General features: G+C 31.1%; 5 protein-coding genes across 5 annotated transcripts; 2 read left to right on the top strand and 3 right to left on the bottom strand.

Annotated features, from left to right (window-relative positions):
* The first annotated feature begins 284 nt into the window (after positions 1 to 284).
* Positions 285 to 2,150, top strand: LOC148233415 (uncharacterized). The gene is made up of 2 exons (XM_088190550.1): positions 285 to 501; positions 1,566 to 2,150. Exons 1-2 carry the CDS (start codon positions 358 to 360, stop codon positions 1,722 to 1,724), a joined length of 303 nt encoding a protein of 100 aa, XP_088046676.1. The 5' UTR covers positions 285 to 357; the 3' UTR covers positions 1,725 to 2,150.
* Positions 2,151 to 2,210: 60 nt separating this feature from the next.
* IFT54 (intraflagellar transport 54) lies at positions 2,211 to 6,566 on the bottom strand. Its single transcript, XM_088190549.1, has 6 exons — positions 5,776 to 6,566; positions 5,597 to 5,714; positions 4,364 to 5,508; positions 4,132 to 4,299; positions 3,856 to 4,067; positions 2,211 to 2,497 (listed from the first exon to the last, which is right to left on the bottom strand). Exons 1-6 carry the CDS (start codon positions 5,908 to 5,910, stop codon positions 2,335 to 2,337), a joined length of 1,941 nt encoding a protein of 646 aa, XP_088046675.1. The 5' UTR covers positions 5,911 to 6,566; the 3' UTR covers positions 2,211 to 2,334.
* A 1,544-nt stretch (positions 6,567 to 8,110) lies between these two features.
* On the top strand, positions 8,111 to 10,778 carry LOC148233413 (uncharacterized). Its single transcript, XM_088189552.1, has 9 exons — positions 8,111 to 8,383; positions 8,466 to 8,603; positions 8,668 to 8,821; positions 8,885 to 8,991; positions 9,155 to 9,348; positions 9,810 to 9,940; positions 10,009 to 10,211; positions 10,277 to 10,390; positions 10,446 to 10,778. Exons 1-9 carry the CDS (start codon positions 8,201 to 8,203, stop codon positions 10,635 to 10,637), a joined length of 1,416 nt encoding a protein of 471 aa, XP_088045678.1. The 5' UTR covers positions 8,111 to 8,200; the 3' UTR covers positions 10,638 to 10,778.
* Vti1b (Vesicle transport through interaction with t-SNAREs 1b) lies at positions 10,768 to 11,373 on the bottom strand. Its single transcript, XM_088189553.1, has 2 exons — positions 11,171 to 11,373; positions 10,768 to 11,108 (listed from the first exon to the last, which is right to left on the bottom strand). The coding sequence occupies exons 1-2, from the start codon at positions 11,309 to 11,311 to the stop codon at positions 10,902 to 10,904; spliced, it is 348 nt and encodes a 115-aa protein (XP_088045679.1). The 5' UTR covers positions 11,312 to 11,373; the 3' UTR covers positions 10,768 to 10,901.
* Positions 11,374 to 12,895: 1,522 nt separating this feature from the next.
* On the bottom strand, positions 12,896 to 16,233 carry Psn (presenilin). The gene is made up of 9 exons (XM_088189253.1): positions 16,080 to 16,233; positions 14,774 to 14,997; positions 14,493 to 14,702; positions 14,206 to 14,426; positions 14,036 to 14,134; positions 13,921 to 13,971; positions 13,666 to 13,851; positions 13,372 to 13,484; positions 12,896 to 13,303 (listed from the first exon to the last, which is right to left on the bottom strand). Exons 1-9 carry the CDS (start codon positions 16,221 to 16,223, stop codon positions 13,148 to 13,150), a joined length of 1,404 nt encoding a protein of 467 aa, XP_088045379.1. The 5' UTR covers positions 16,224 to 16,233; the 3' UTR covers positions 12,896 to 13,147.
* Positions 16,234 to 16,346: the final 113 nt, after the last annotated feature.

Below are 16,346 nucleotides of genomic sequence, written 5' to 3'. Positions count from 1 at the left end.
GAAATTATCGCATGAGAAAACCATCTAGGATATGTCACGTCAAGTACTCGAGGGTGCTTTCGAGTAAAGTGCTGATTGAACGCACAGTAGAGCACCTCAAATATGAACGAACTGCTACTGAAACTAATCCTCAATCAGTTCACAGTGTATTTGTATAGCGGAGAAATTTGTGAGAAAGAAAATGTTTTGCAGTTAAACGATGATGTGTATTTTAAAAATTGTAATATAAATGTATTAAATATTAATTGTGCGGTTGGTGTGTGGCATAAAGATACGCGTAAAGTTGCTTAGTTCGCTACATGGCAACATTGGGGTGTCAGGTGCGGGTCGGTCTGCCGGAGTGATTTTCGTATCGAAATGGGCTCTCTGGAGCGCGCCGTGCTGACAGGTTTCATATGTCGCCTGTGTTCTGAGATGCACCGCGCGGTGACACATATTTACGGCGAGACCGGACGAGCCAAGCGCCTCGCGGACAAAATCAACAAATACCTGCCCGTCAACGTTAGTGCTACGGCCAAATTTTTATGCGTTTCAAAACGATTTATTTCTTTGCGCATTCATATGGATCCCCTTTGCGAATTTTTAAATTTTTATACCTGAGCCAAATCTGATGAATGTTATGTATCAAACGCAGATCTGTATTAAATCGCTGAAAATGCGACGTGCCCCTAAAATTTATATCCATTTTAGGGTCACCAGATGCAAAATTATAATACTGGGACAAAGGGGAGGAAAAGTAGGAGTTTTCAAAGAGATACTAATTTCCATATTAAGGTTAAAGATCCTTATCGAAAGGTCATCTTACGCCCACATTAACCTCGAAGATATCTGTCAACTTTCGCAAATAACCGTCCTTGCATTTACAACCTCCAATGATATTCTTATGAGAAAAAGTAATTTTTGAGAAATCATTTTATGTGTTATAGAGACTGACCAAAATTGTAATTTAATCAAACTTCGTGTTTCTGTTCCTTTTGAAACAATCACATACAACTATCAGCCTCGATAATAGTAGTTTGTAATAGAACTCCCCCCCCCCCCCAGATTATTGTGTGTCGTAGTAAAGAATTTCGCCTTATTGATTAAATTTAGCTGTATAGTTTGCCGAAAATCTGATAAGCTATTAACAGTTCATCGAAATTTTTCTATTATCATCCTGATGGAGGCTAGTGTTAATCGTAATTTTCAGGCAATTTATTGCTTAATGGTACTATATAAAAATAACTAGATAATGTTCACTCCGCTGTTTACTAGCAAAATGATTTTGATTTTCTTTCCAGTCCCACTAATATATATATATGTATATATTTTAATATACTCAACTCCACAAAATCGAATCAATATGTTATACCACACAACCCATAGCAGTGAAGTTAATTTTCGACACCAATAATCACTCGCAGGGAGGCTTATAATATGAGAATAAACATTCTCTACTAGGACAAACTTAATATAAAGTTATTAATTTATTTTAGAAAGAACTACATATTTAACTTTTAAAATATTTTTTATATATATTTTATTTCGACCAAATGTAATAATGAATCCAATGCATATATTTACAGGTCTCCCATACTGATCCTCTCCCGAAAACCATTTGTGACAGTTGTTTACTTCGTTTGGAATCCCAGCACAGGTTGGTTCTGCAGATAGAACTGGTGCGACAGCAGTTGGAAAAGCCCCGCAAAACAAAAGTAACCGGCAAGAGGAAAAGGAAGAACTAAAATGACCTTTCAATCTCGAATTATATGTAAAATAAAAAAGAATCCTTGTGTGAATAATTATTTTGTATTTTTATAAATAATAGCTTTATAATGTATTTATCGGCTTGTTTTTGATCAATTTAAACGTTGTTCATTTACTATAATTTCACGTTAGGTGTACCAGTGTAATAAAATGTAAATAAATTTAAGTGTAATATATGATACTTTGGGAACTCTATGCGTTTTCCCAGACTTTTTTTTAATTATTACGATTCCGTGTTCCAGTGAAAAGAGCAATATGGACTGGCGAACAAACAGTGATTTAGATCTTCGTCGCGCTCAGTGTGAGTCAGGATAGTGTTTAATATCGATAAGATATTATTAAGCTTTACTGTATAATCTTATATTTTATAATGTATCGAAAATAAAATTAGGACGATAAGTAAATTTGAATTTGTTTTACCTTACCTGCTCATAAATATTACTATATTAAACATTTTACTAATAATTATTTAACGAGGTACTTTTATTCCTTTATAAATTATTACAACCATAATAAACGTCGATGCAATTAAACACTTAAATTTCTATATTGCATTTTAAAAACATCTATGTGTATTTATGTATGTAGTCAATGCATCATATTATTTTCGCTGCTTATGAGTTGTCTTATCTTCTTTGCGTTTCTATTTATGTTTGATTTTACGGAGCTAATTAACTCGGTTTGATCGATAATATTGTTTTCTATTTGCTTCAATTTTGCCTCCAATGGTTTGATGGATTTATCAATGTTGCTGAAACAACAAAATTAAGATATTTGTAAGATTACAAATATAAACAGTTTCAATTATAATTCGTTAGTATCTTAAATCTATGAGACGATGGTAAGTATTATATAGTATTCCTTGCAAAATTGTAGTATTTATTACATAAATGTCAAAATAAAAGAAAAAATTTCAATTATAATTTCAAAACAGGAAAGACGATAATAAACTTTTTGTAATACCCATAGATTATAATGTTAATCTATGAAAACTATTAAAAATGCAGATTTTTATCATCAAAAATCTGGTCGTGAATTTAATGTATATTTATTTAAATTTATTGTGTTTTCACGGAAACCATTTTTTGTTTACGTGTAATATTTATTCTCCATGAGATAAAATATTTTTTCACACCATATGTATATGACAGGTCGATTAATAGCTAATCGTCCCAATAACCAACTGAGATTATGAAAATGTAGGAAAACCTATTTTGTAAGGATCGATTGGGATTATTATTATATAATAATCACTAATTCCAGACATGATAGAAATTTAATATACTTGTAATACTGATCTAACATTTTCATATTATCTAAATTTTTAGCGATTATTTTGTATGCTCTGTTGAATTACGTAAAAATTCATTTTATATGTGAAAATGAACATCCTATGTCCACAAATGATAATGGGAATTTTAGAGGCATTAAAATTTAGCTAATTTCTCATTTTCATTCCCTAAATTAACTATTCCGTATTAAAATGAAAGTTATTTAGCAATATCTACCATTGGGAATGTAGTTATCACATAATTTCTATTTCTTCTTTCGCAGAAGATTTGTTTATATGTAAACTGTCAAAAAATTGTAAATTACAGAATAATTTTCTTAATAATATAATTCAAAGTGTAAAACATAGTTTTTGAAATCATTAAAGACAATAGAACTACATAAAAATTGCTCCTATGCAGAACAGTTTAATAACTTCAGTATTTAGAAACAATTCTGTGTTTGAAAATAAGGACAATTTAAATGAGCAGTATATAAAATAATTGTTCCATAAAACGAACTGTTTGTGCATTACTGTTGGACAGACTAGGTGTGTGAGAGAATCGGACAGAGCAGTGAACAACTTATGAATCAACGAATCTTTTTCCATTACATTTACATTAATTCATTCATTATTTCTATGCTATTCCTTACTATCTAAGTAATTCCAACCATGCAATTGAAATTTTTAATTGCAGTCTCTGAAAAACTGTAATCTTTACATTCATCAATGTTCTTCCGAAGTAGCGTATATATTATATTGAAGTTAATATTTATGCGCACGAATACATTATATTTGCATCCGCTGGAGTAATAATCATAAACCAAATGAAATGATACCTTTCATAGTTGGAAAAAGTTTCTTTGACCATCTTGCGAGTTTCTCTCCATTGTAACAACTCTTGACGCATTATCTCCACATCTTCTTGTACGTATTCAATCAATTTACTCAAAGGATTCGCAGCCCTCGACAACAACTGCAAGCCATCTTTCAACGCTTCCACTTCTTTATACGAAGCTTCCCGTTCTCTCCTCGCTCCCCATTCCCATTCCTAAAATTGCTCAATTATAATCATTACCTTCTTACACAATATAATACAACCTAAAATACAATACAATTTCAATCTTTTGTGAATTTTTGCTTAGCTCTTTTTGCGTTTCTAAGATTTGCTGCACCAAATGACCATGATCGCTAGCAGCGTTTGTCTGATTTTTGGTGAAACTTTCTTCAGGTAGTATGTTATCTGATATGGAAGATTCTATAATGACACCACCGTCATCCTCCTAAAAAAACAATCTATTAGGATTTTTACTTTAATAATGTTTTATAATACTGTAATAAAAATACTTCTATATGTTTATCATAATCTTCAACTATAATGTTAACTTTTCCCTTTGCGACGGTCTCCGTAGTGACAATTTCAACGTTAGTGTCTCTGAAGCGCGGTGCTCCTGGACGAGAGGACGATGGTCTCACACTAGGAGGTCTCAAAGAAGTAGTAGGTCTCGGAGGAATATGTTCCTTTCTATCATTATTGACTACTTCTTGCTCTTTCTTGTTTCGTTCAATAGAAGCAGATTTATTCTCAATATTTTTAATCGGATTTTTATCTTTAACTTCAACTTCATTCACAATAATCTCACTCTTAGATTCAACCTCGATGGTTTTAGTTTTAGACTGTATATCAGCACTTTTATTAATCTTTTTGATTTGGGTTGTTTCTGCTATGTAATTAACGCTGTTGTTATCCACAGGTTGAGGTGGAGGAGGAATAGTAATATCACTATCAGAATTTAATAATAAATTCACATCACTGTTAAGTGTTTCATTACCATTACTGAATAAAGATTCAATGTTTAAATTATTGACAATATTATTTATTTCTGTATTTACCTCATTTTCCTTTTCGATAATATGTAAATCATCGCCTACATCTTCGTTTAAGTTTTCAATATTTCTTTCAATTTCTTCGAAGTTGATAATACTCTCTAAAGAGTTTGGACTCTGTAATTCATTTTGATTATCATTTTCAAAAGATTTTTTATTATCGACTATATCTTTTATGACACTCTTTTCTTTAACGTTATTTTTATTAGAACTGCTTCCTCTAGTAGTTTTAATTTTATTGTCTTTAGTATCAGGACTTTTCTGTTTTATAACTTTCAAATTTTCATCAGTTTTAGATAGCTTTCGTTTACTATTATTCTTTTGCACCAGTTCCTTCTTAGCTTGCGGTTTATCATCAGAGATTTTATTAGACTTGGAAATTTTCTCTTTTTTTATCGAATCAACGGACTTTTGAGTTTTTACTTTTTGTGGTTTTTCACCAGATTTTTTATTTTCGTTTACGATTTGATCGATCACTTCCTTACTGCTGAGGTTCTGTTTCAGTGCCTCACCAATTTTTTGCAACAGTTCATTAGTTTTTTCCGGCTCCTGTCCCGAGATGATTTTAGAAGGTCGAACAGCTAAAGTAATATTCAAAACGGTATCTGAAATTATTCACAATATTATTAAAACAAAACAGTTCAGATCACACTATAAATAAAAAACTTAAAAGATACAATAAAATTTACTCACTGACAACCTTAATAACTTTTTGTAAAAATAGGATCTTTTTGTCACGATCTTTCACGTTTTCAGAAATAAGCTCATCTTGAGAAAATAATCTTTCGAAGAATCCAGTATTCTTATTTACCTAAATCATTTAATAATTTATACAAAACCTTAATATTTTATTATAACATGTGAACACAAACCGCCATTATTATGTCGTGCAAGTATCGGAACGGAGGTTTCTTTAATAATTTTTCAGATAACGGTGGCTTTGTTACAAACTGTTTCAGGGACTCTTTTGTTTTTTTAATTATTTCAATATCTATTTCATCAGACATTTTTGGTAAATTATACAATCTGACATGTTATATGTTGCTTTGTGTTGTTGCTATGGTTACGATGATGTAGTGATATCTCCATATAATATATTATATGTAGTGACTATTCTAATTAAGGTGACCAGATTTTAAAAGCAAATTTTCGATACAATTTCTGTTGAAAAAAAAGGAATACATTTAAGGTTTTATTATATAAAGTCATAGTTTCACAGAACTGTTGTATCATATAAAAAGATAGGGTTTTTAAAAAAAAATGATATTTTGTATATTAAATACTTTCGTATACTCAAGTGAGTTATTTGGTTGCGCAGTAATTTTACTTGAAAAAAAATAGTTCTAAAATAAATTTATTTCTCTTGTTTAACTTAATTACTTCCATTTTCTAACAACAATTGACAAAACAACTCGTAATGCCCGTCAAAGTGCACCCCGCCTGGATACAATAGAGTGTCTGTTATATTCCCAATTCATTTCTATTTCTTAAGATTTTCCAAATGAAAAATCGTTTTGCACGGAAACGCATGCAGTTATTGCCGTAGTTTTCAAAATAAAAATGTTTGTATATCAATTGTTAACGACACATATGTTTATATACTGTCTATTATTTCTTATGCATGTTTCTTTGCCAGGAACGTCATTTGGGGAAGAGGGCATTTGCCACCCCCCTTGAAATTGGCTAGAAAAATTCATCTCATTTAATAATATAATATGAATATTAAAAAATCGAAGTATTAATAAACCAACGACCTACAAGCTAATTTTTTGCCCCCCCCCCTGGAAAAATCTGAAAAAAACAGTCTCGAAACTATCCCGATAATTTTTCTTAACATGTCATTTCGGTGAAATCATATCGGAAAACATTTTCACCGGTAGATATATATATTTTTACCAGTGAAAATATAATTTATCTGGCATGTGCCAGTAAAATTATATGATGTCAAGTTTTCCATTTGTAGTAATACATATTTATCATTATTTATTTACATTCTATGTATAAATGTTACAGCGAATGTGTAGTTTTCAGTAAAGTTACATTTTCTCTAGTGAAGTCCAAATAAATTTTCACCAGTAGATATATTATATTATATTTCTACTAGCGAAAATATAATTTAACTGATGAGCGCTAGTGAATTTATATATTGCTCCAAAATGTCTATGAAACTCAATTTGAGAGTTGCGAAACGTCTATACACGAATTAACCAAATCCAACTTGCTCTAATGTAAGTTCTAAAACTAATTATAATTTTAGAACTTTATGTTTTAAAAATATGATAGCTATTATTACTGATATTATGAGATACATCTGCGGACTTCTGAAATGACGGTAGAGATCAAAGTATATACAAACCGAATTTTGGTCAATAGGAGGGCGCAAAAACAATTATCACTTTTCAGAGGTGAAAATTTCACGTTAAAAGCAATAAAATCGTATCGGCGCAGTTACAGTGGGAACTATGTTTTTAAAACATTTAAATATGTTTTTTTCATAAATAGCTTAAGTAAAACGAGATGTGATTATTATAATTATTACATATACTTTTTGGTAACTGAACGGCTAAATCCGATAATATTCTGCGTACCTCTAAATTATGGTCACCCTAAATATGCATAATTAATGTAGGTATATGTATTTACATAGTATGTATATATATGCATAAAAATCCATAATAATCCATCATAACCATTATGATACTATATATTAAATTTCGTTATTTCAATAAAATTGTAGATATTCATTTTTAAATATTTGGGCTTAAAAGCGAAACGCAATTTTAGATTATTATATCCTCGAAAACATATACATTTTAATATTAAATGGCGTTCCGTATTTAATCTTTTCACCGCGGCTGATATTTTTGCGCGCCATTTCGAAATTTGTTAATTAATATGCAGGGGGCACACATTCATGGCATATTTTAAAAAATATTATGGTTCAATAAATTCAAGTGATTTACAGCCTTAAATTATACTAAATATACCTATAAAAGCCATCCACGGTGAAAGGGAACATAAAATATAAACAATAGAGCATCTAATGTATTTTTTTTATTAAAAAATGATAAATTGTGGCGCAGTGAAATATTTTTCATTAATATGTTATTTGCTGTCATTTAAGCAACAATTAAATAATCTCGATGGTAGAATAGCATCTACACGAAATATAAACTTGTGTCCCTAATATTTGCTGTTGTTTTTTTTATCGTATGGCAACATTATGAATATATTTGGCGTTTACCTGTAGAATATCGGATAGTAAATGTTTATAAGTATAAATTGAATTGAAACGAGATGGAAGTATTAAATATTAATAATAATAACAACAATACAAAAATATATGTTAAAAACGAAAAAGAAATAGTGAACAAAAACGCAATTTTGGGTATCAATCCATACGATTTTGTGGATGAATCTGAGGAAAAGAACTTTGACGATTCTAATTCAACTTTTGAAGACAAAAATATAAGAAAAAAGGCAATTATTTATTAGATTTGAATATTTTTTTATAAAATAAAATTTTGATTTAATTATATATTTATGAAATTTAATAATACAGAATTACGTCGAAAGCAAAGAACGTAAACGATTCGATTGTAAGAATTGTGGCACTAAATTTACGCGAAAATATGGTTTGATGAGGCATTTATCTCAAACGGAATGCGACGGAAAAGTCAAGAAAAAGTTTTCTTGTCAGGTATGTATTATATTATTTATTTATTAGCAAAAATGTATAGAAATAATTACATGTACTGTTTTAGGTATGCGAATTGGTATTTACACGTAAAGACAATTTGACGCTACATTTGAGAAACCATGTAAATAAAAAGACAGAAAATAATTACATATGTGACTTATGTAATGCTGATTTTCCTACCAAGAGTACTCTGTTAAAACACATTAGAAAACATGAGGGTATAATACAAATTAAAAATCAGTGTGTGATATTTGTTGTACAATTTTATTATTAATTTTCAGTATTTTATCTGAAATGCGAAATTTGTTTGAAAAGCTTTTCGGCGAAACCGGGACTCGTTAAACATTTACGTATACACGCTGGTCAAAAACCTTTTTCTTGCCAACAGGTATATATTTTATAATCACTCATATTTAATTTTCTATTTACTATTTTAATACATTAATGCTTTCGTGGAATGCAAATATGTATAAGTTTCACTCGTAAGTACGTCTTAAAGTAAAGCAAATATTTTATATAAAATCATTATTCATTATGTAATATACTTACAGTGCGGAAAATCTTTCACTGCTAGAGAAACGCTCAATCGTCATAAAAAAACCCATTGGAAAAATAAACCATACGTTTGTAAAGAATGCGGACTGTCTTTTATTCAAGTGGGCCAGTTACAAAATCATTTAATGTATCACTACGGAAAAACTTTTAAATGCAAATATTGCGACAAAGAATTCAAGACCGCGTCTAGGTATTTATACTGTGTATGCAGGATGATCCAAAAAATAATCTTTTTATAAATTCCCATGTCATATAAAATTTTATTTTTTAAGTCATTAGATATGAGCATTTGTAAAATGATTATATAATATATCGTCATATTGGAAGAATATTGTCACAAAAATGTTGCAGTATATATAAATATATACATATTTAGAGTATTTATTCTTCCTGATATCGTTAATTATACATAATATTGAACTTTATTGTATTTTTCAATTAGAAAATACTAATAAAATCAATGTTTTTCTAAGAAAAAAGGTTTCTTTTTTTATAAGACAAAGGGACCCGAATTTATACAAATACCTTATAATGAATTTTAACAGTACAGCCTTTTTTGACAATGTGTATATATAATATATGAAATTATATACCCAATTTTCAATGGTCAAACTTTAGAATACGTTCTATTTATAAATAATTTCATTACAGCTCTAAGGACCACGAAAAATTTGAACACGAAGGATGCCAGAAGTTGAAGTGTCCACATAGCGATTGCAAGAAAACGTTTATGCGTATGGGTGCCCTGAAAACTCATCTCACAATCCATACGAATGAAAAGCGTACGCACTCATAAAAAAATTTTCATCACTAAAATAAATTTGTAACTTAATATTTTTTTCTTTAATAGCTTATGAGTGTAACGAGTGCAAAAAACGTTTTCGTACTGAGTTTTTGCTGTCTTCTCACAAACGTACCCATCGAAAGGAAATGACGCGATCTTGTCCAAAGTGTCCTCGTGCGTTCATTAGAGGCGATTGTCTTTTACGTCACTTTCGCAAGAAACACATTGAACTTTATCAAGCTCTTCAAGCAGATGCTATAAAAAAGAAGGTACAATATGAATACTTAATGACTGAATAAAAAAAAACATTACATGCAAATGTTTACCTTTTTAGCTTTCCAAAATGACCGATGCAGTATTAGAGAACAAAATAAAAAAATTGCTATGTCTATTAGTCGACCATGAGACGTTGGAATTATTCAACTGGCCCGACTGCCCCATTGATCAGGTGATTAATTTAAATTGTTCATAGAATGAAATAATTCAATATATTATTATTTCAGATCATGGAAGGCATTATTCAAAAATTCAACTGCAAACCGAACGCTGCAAAATTGAAAAGTGAAAAGCTACGAGAAGATATTAAATTAATTCTCACGCTGGTCATAGACGATAGTTCGATGAAGAAATTCATCGAAAACAATCCTATCGATGTTGTCATAGATGATATTTTAGAAAAATCTTTTATTTTATAATGGTTGTCGCTTGCACCAGAATTATCGATAGAATATGTGGGAAGGTATTTTTTATTATTATAAATAAACAAATGTATTTATTACAAAATTTATTTAACATTAATTTTTTTACAATATGTTACATATTTATATACACATATAATTATATTATATTATACATATAGATATCTTTAAATATACTTATTAAAATAATACTAAAAATGTTTGTTTAATTATGAATTTAGTGATTAAAAAATAATAATAAACTTTATATATTTTTTTATACTATTTTGAAAATTTCAAATACATCACGCCGGCCAGAATCCCAATTTCTAAAAGTATAATGAGAATCAGTACAACTTTATTATATAGCACATGCTTTCTCATTCCTTTAATCAGCTTCTGCGATTTTGACAATCCTTCGTCCATGTTTTGCAGCCTATTTTTGCTCCGCAGCAGAGCTTCTCTCTGTTCGCCTAGTTCACTGATAACCTATAAAATTTTACTTGTTATATATATAAACATGATAACGCAAACTATAAATTAATTATTACCCCTGTGCCAATTTGTTCAGTTTCAATTGCAATCTGGTGGGAATTCGCGATGCTTTGCGAAGTCCTTTCCAAGATTTGCCTTCCTTGAGAGACAGTCTGTCTATTGTGTTCATCCCAGTCGTAGCTACCGGAAAAATTCATTTTTCAGTGTTTTGTTACTTGACGCTCAACCTGTCAATTTGACGTTAGACTGTGCTGCCATGCGTAAAAATATCATCCAAGTATTTTCTTTTAATTTTCACGCGCCTATGCTATACCGCTTTGTTAGAGAATTTCGGAAGAGAGAGACAATTACACTCAACATTACAATTTTGTCTTATTAAATCTTAGTATTCTTTAATAGATATTATATTATCACTATAATTTAGTAATCGTATCTAATAGGCATATTCTCTATGAAATATAACAATTTAAAGTGAAATATTCAAAACGGCAAAATAAACGTTTAATTATGTGGGGGCGTATTTATATATTTATTATGGCCAAAAGAAGGCGGTAGAGCAGACGTGACGGCGGCAGAGGGCAGAACATTCTTTTGGCGGATCTCGACTGGAAAACAACAGCTGGTGGTGCCTTGTCCACCGCTCACTCACATATGTTTCAAACATGTAAAGTTTATATACCGTCAATAATAAAACACTACTGCAGCCGTCTAATCTATGTCTAATCGCCACCCGTTAAAATTATATTATTAACTTTTGTGTGTAGTAATTAGTAAAATTAAAGAATTTCGTATTATATTGTACAGACTTTGTAAAGTTTGTAGCGCGCTAGAGTTTGCCAGTCGAGAGAAAGAGAGATGGCCATGCCAGTGCTACCAGAGTGCCGCCAATTTTTAACCATAACAAAATCTAAATTAAAATATATATAAATAGGCCCCCTACAGTATTGTCATTTTGTACATTGTGTTACCCTTGTTTTGTTTAAATTATTATTTTTATTTTGATATTTCATTGATTTTTTAAGAATCAATGAAATAAAATTTTGCCAAAAATCGATATGTATATTTTTTTATTCACATCAGAGTTTAATTTCATCCAATTTGTGAAGTTCACAATATTATATATTTAGTCAAATAAAAATTCGAAACATTGCTCTATTGTCTCAACTAGTCGAAAGAATGACCGATAAGTAGTAGTACGAATCAGGCATGCAACACGTATGTAAATCATTATCTTAAAATGGCCATCGCACTTGGAATGTGTACCCATTGATATTCATTGGCAAAAAAGTTTAGTAGGGTGATATTTTTACTTGGACCCACGCCCTCCTCCCACGGTCGCATTAGGTCATGGGCGACCGGTTATTACCCAGCCTAGCTTTCGCGCCTGCACGCTGCGCGGACAGGCGTTAGGCTAGGCCTCCTTCCTTGATCGTCCGAGTGACGACCGCAGTCGGGATAACTATCCTTTATGGAGACGGAAGCTGGATAGGGAAAGTGGAGGGTAGGGAATTTAAGGGGACTCTTGTAGTAGTCTATTGAGCCAATTGCAGGCATCAGAGTAATAGATCAGCATGCCCCAAAGTTAGTGATATTCTGTAGTTTACAATGTCTGTCACATTAGTAAACTTTAGAATTAAAATTTAATGGCATCTTGATGCGGGCTTATCACATCCTTGAATCGCTGAAATAGGTTCATATGCATCTTTTAAATGGTATAAAATTAATATTGAAGGCTATACTGTTTTTTTGTGCCGTTTTGGTTCAATAAATTACAAGATAAATATTATTTAAGGTTTTTATTTGATTCATCTTTGTATAATCAACAGTAGATGTATATTAATAATTTTATAATAATCAAAATGTTCATACAAAAGTTATTAGAATCACATTAGTGTCAAACAATGGAATGCAAATTTGTAATCCTATGCTTGATAAAATAATACGGTACAATTGCCTAATTAGTATAAATTAGAATATAATTATTGTTATTAAGTTAACACATTTATAATACGTTTAATTTTACTAGAGATCGGTCAAATGAATATTTGTTCACTGGCCAATGCGTCTGAAAATGGAGCCACAATCTCCCGCGTTCCGAAATAAAATATCAAACCAAATGTGATCGATATTGGGAGAGCTGGTAAAGCTTTTTTCATAATCGCCAGCAGTAAAAGTGTTATGCAGAGGCCCTGAAAAAAATTTGAATAAATTTTATTATAGCAAATTTAAATATATATCTAATGACACAATCGCTTACTATGAGAATCGCAACGAAACATGCTAGAGTTGTATTCCAGTCTCCGTATGAAGAGGCTTTACCGACTAGCACACTGTAAAAGATGAAGTCTCCCAAGCCGAGTTTAACTCCACCTGAAAAAATAAATAGTTTATACAACACAAATAACATATTTTTCTACCGCAAAGACAAGATAACTCAATTCTGTGAACTAAAGCAAGATCAAATATTTAAAAAAAGACCTTACGATGCTATAATGTAATTTTATATAATAATTGAGTTATCTCTTGTGCAGTGTGATTAATGATAACTGACGTTCTTCTTCTTGCATTTGCTGAGGAGGAACGCTCGGCTCTACAATTCGCTGACGTACTGCTGTGGTTCTCGTAGCTCCAGAATCGACCTGCTCAACTTGAATGTCTTGACGCCTTTGTTGTGTTCGTTTCTGAGCTTCTTCTTCCCAACCGCTATCAAATCCTGCATTAGATCCACCCGAGCTTTCTAATAAAATATAAGCACATTATCAATACACTTAAAATCCATATTCTTATATAAATATTTTGTACCTACCTTCAGAAGGTGGGGAATTAGAAACAGACATATAGCTGTACATTATGGTTGCTAAAAGTAGAAAATAAACATAAATATTCATAATATTCTAAATAATTATAATTGATTTATATACATGAATATATCAACGCTGGAAATATCTGTTCATTTCTTGATTGAGCTGTTTCAACTAAGATTCTCAAAGGACCTTTAGGAGTCAATACGGCGACCAAGTCTGAAATAAATATATTTTATAATATTTAATATAAAAGGATTGCTAACATATATATGCGTATAATTATCTACCCCATATTGATATCACAGCTAATACGACCCACGCTGTCCATTCCGGTAAATATTTAATGAACACAAGAGCCATGAGAGCCGCTACGAATATGAGATACGCCTGCTGTAGACGCAACGGGCCTTTCCAGTGTATGCATATCATACCCATAACGCCAAAATTCCACATGAACAGGCACAGCGTGATGTAATCCATAGGAAAATTGTATGCCTTTAACACAACTCTAAAAAATTACAATCGTATCAATTCTATACCATGATAAACTTGAAAGTAATATCAAAACACTCACTCCAGATAAAGATAGGAAAATATGAAGAGCAACATCAACGAAGACATGATTAACCATCCGTGGACGATTTTATAACACATATACTTGTAGAGAACAATTAAAAGAATCGTCATCAAAATTATGACGACCATTAGGATCAACGAGTTTGCTACGGCGTTCCACACTTTAGTGCCGGTATCTGGACTTTCTTCGTGAAAAGGCGTATACACTCTGTAATAATAAATATCTTATTTATTTACTTGATAATTATCGTTAAATGAGTGATTATTAAATATACTTACAAATATGCATCTTTGGTAGTGTAAAACGTAATGGAACTTATAGTCGCTACCACTACGAGCATACATAAAGAAACTGGAACGAACAATTTAATGACGTGTTTTGCTCCATATCGTAATTCTAATTCTTGTTCGTCTGCTACTTCGCGAACATTGCCTCCGGATCTGTTGTTCCATTCTGAATCTGGACGGACGACGGAAACATTCGGTAATAATCCATTTTCAGTCTGGAAATATATATTATTGATATTATTAGGGTGCTATATAACAGGGAATTATTTTAAGAGATTTGCGCATTTAAATAAATACTTTGTTCCATAAAACGACTTGTTTGTTCATTACAATAATGTTGCTTGATCAATGCATTTATTATTATTATTGTAATGCACAAACAATTCGTTTTATGGAACAAAGTATTTTATATATTGCTCATTTAAATTGTTCTCGTATTATTAGTATAAGAATTTGGTAATATAGTATTATTACTTTTTTTTTAAATACGAGATATGACAAAATGCAGCTTTTAATACTGATTCCAGACCAATTTTTTAACTACCTTAATGCCACAAAGTTGTATTTGATGGATACTAATGCCATAAGAGCACTAGTGTACATTTTTTTAATATGAAATACATAGTATTTTTTTACAATAATGGGTTGATTCTCGAGTAACATGTACATATGTTTCAAGTAAACATAAAGTTATCGTTTAAAATATCGATTTTTGATAGAAGAAATGAAATATTTTGAAGATTCTCATTTAGATGGTTCTAGTGTTGTCTCTTGGAATCATAACACTTGTTTTGTGGCAAATTACCTCCCGAGGATCATCCATGGGCATCATCACCTGTGTTTGGAGGGAAAGTCTCGTCGATAATAACCCGACGCTCATGTAAATATGTTAACAAAAAAAGTCTAACTAAATTCACAGTCAACCACTCCTACTTTCCAAAACAATACGAAACATTTTCTTTGTTATCATTTTTGGGTAAATTCTTAGTCATAAAAAGGCAGCTGTTTACTGTTTTGTATGTTTAGCGTGCTGGCAAATGGTATTTGGCGAATATACTAACCGGAGTCTAAATTGCAAATGGATGCATTCCTATCTTAGATTATTAGAAACATTAGTAATTCTATCGAGTTATGTTTTATTTTAAATGTTATTTATTACATGGAATATTTTAAAGCTATTAATAAATTTAATTTAATTATTATAATCATCTTTGAAGGCAAATCGTATAATTGAAGATCTGGTGTAAAAGTTTAGTTTTAGTAAAAAATGACAGAAAAGGGAAGGTGAGTAATATACCGAGGCGTAAGTTCGACGAGGTTTCGGCGCAGCTGAAGTGCCGCTGCGAGAATTCGGCCCAGAAACTTGTTGCCTACGCCCGCTTGGCGAAGGCGCTACATGGCCGTCCATCAGAGGAGCGCTTTCTTCACAGTCGGAGTTCATATGTTGCCACACTGAAAAAATACATCGGCAAATGTCATCGCGAGATCGATACTAGTTCATTATAGGTCAATCGCCTTTCAGCTGTGAAAATAGGTTAGTGTGTTAACATGATCAAATTTTATA

The sequence above is a fragment of the Plectrocnemia conspersa genome, unplaced genomic scaffold (assembly GCF_051122295.1).
Source record: "Plectrocnemia conspersa isolate PC_06_02 unplaced genomic scaffold, ASM5112229v1 ptg000008l, whole genome shotgun sequence".
Lineage (NCBI taxonomy): Eukaryota > Metazoa > Arthropoda > Insecta > Trichoptera > Polycentropodidae > Plectrocnemia > Plectrocnemia conspersa.
The sequence above is the reverse complement of the archived record's forward strand: the minus strand, read 5'-3'. Positions and strand labels throughout refer to the sequence as shown.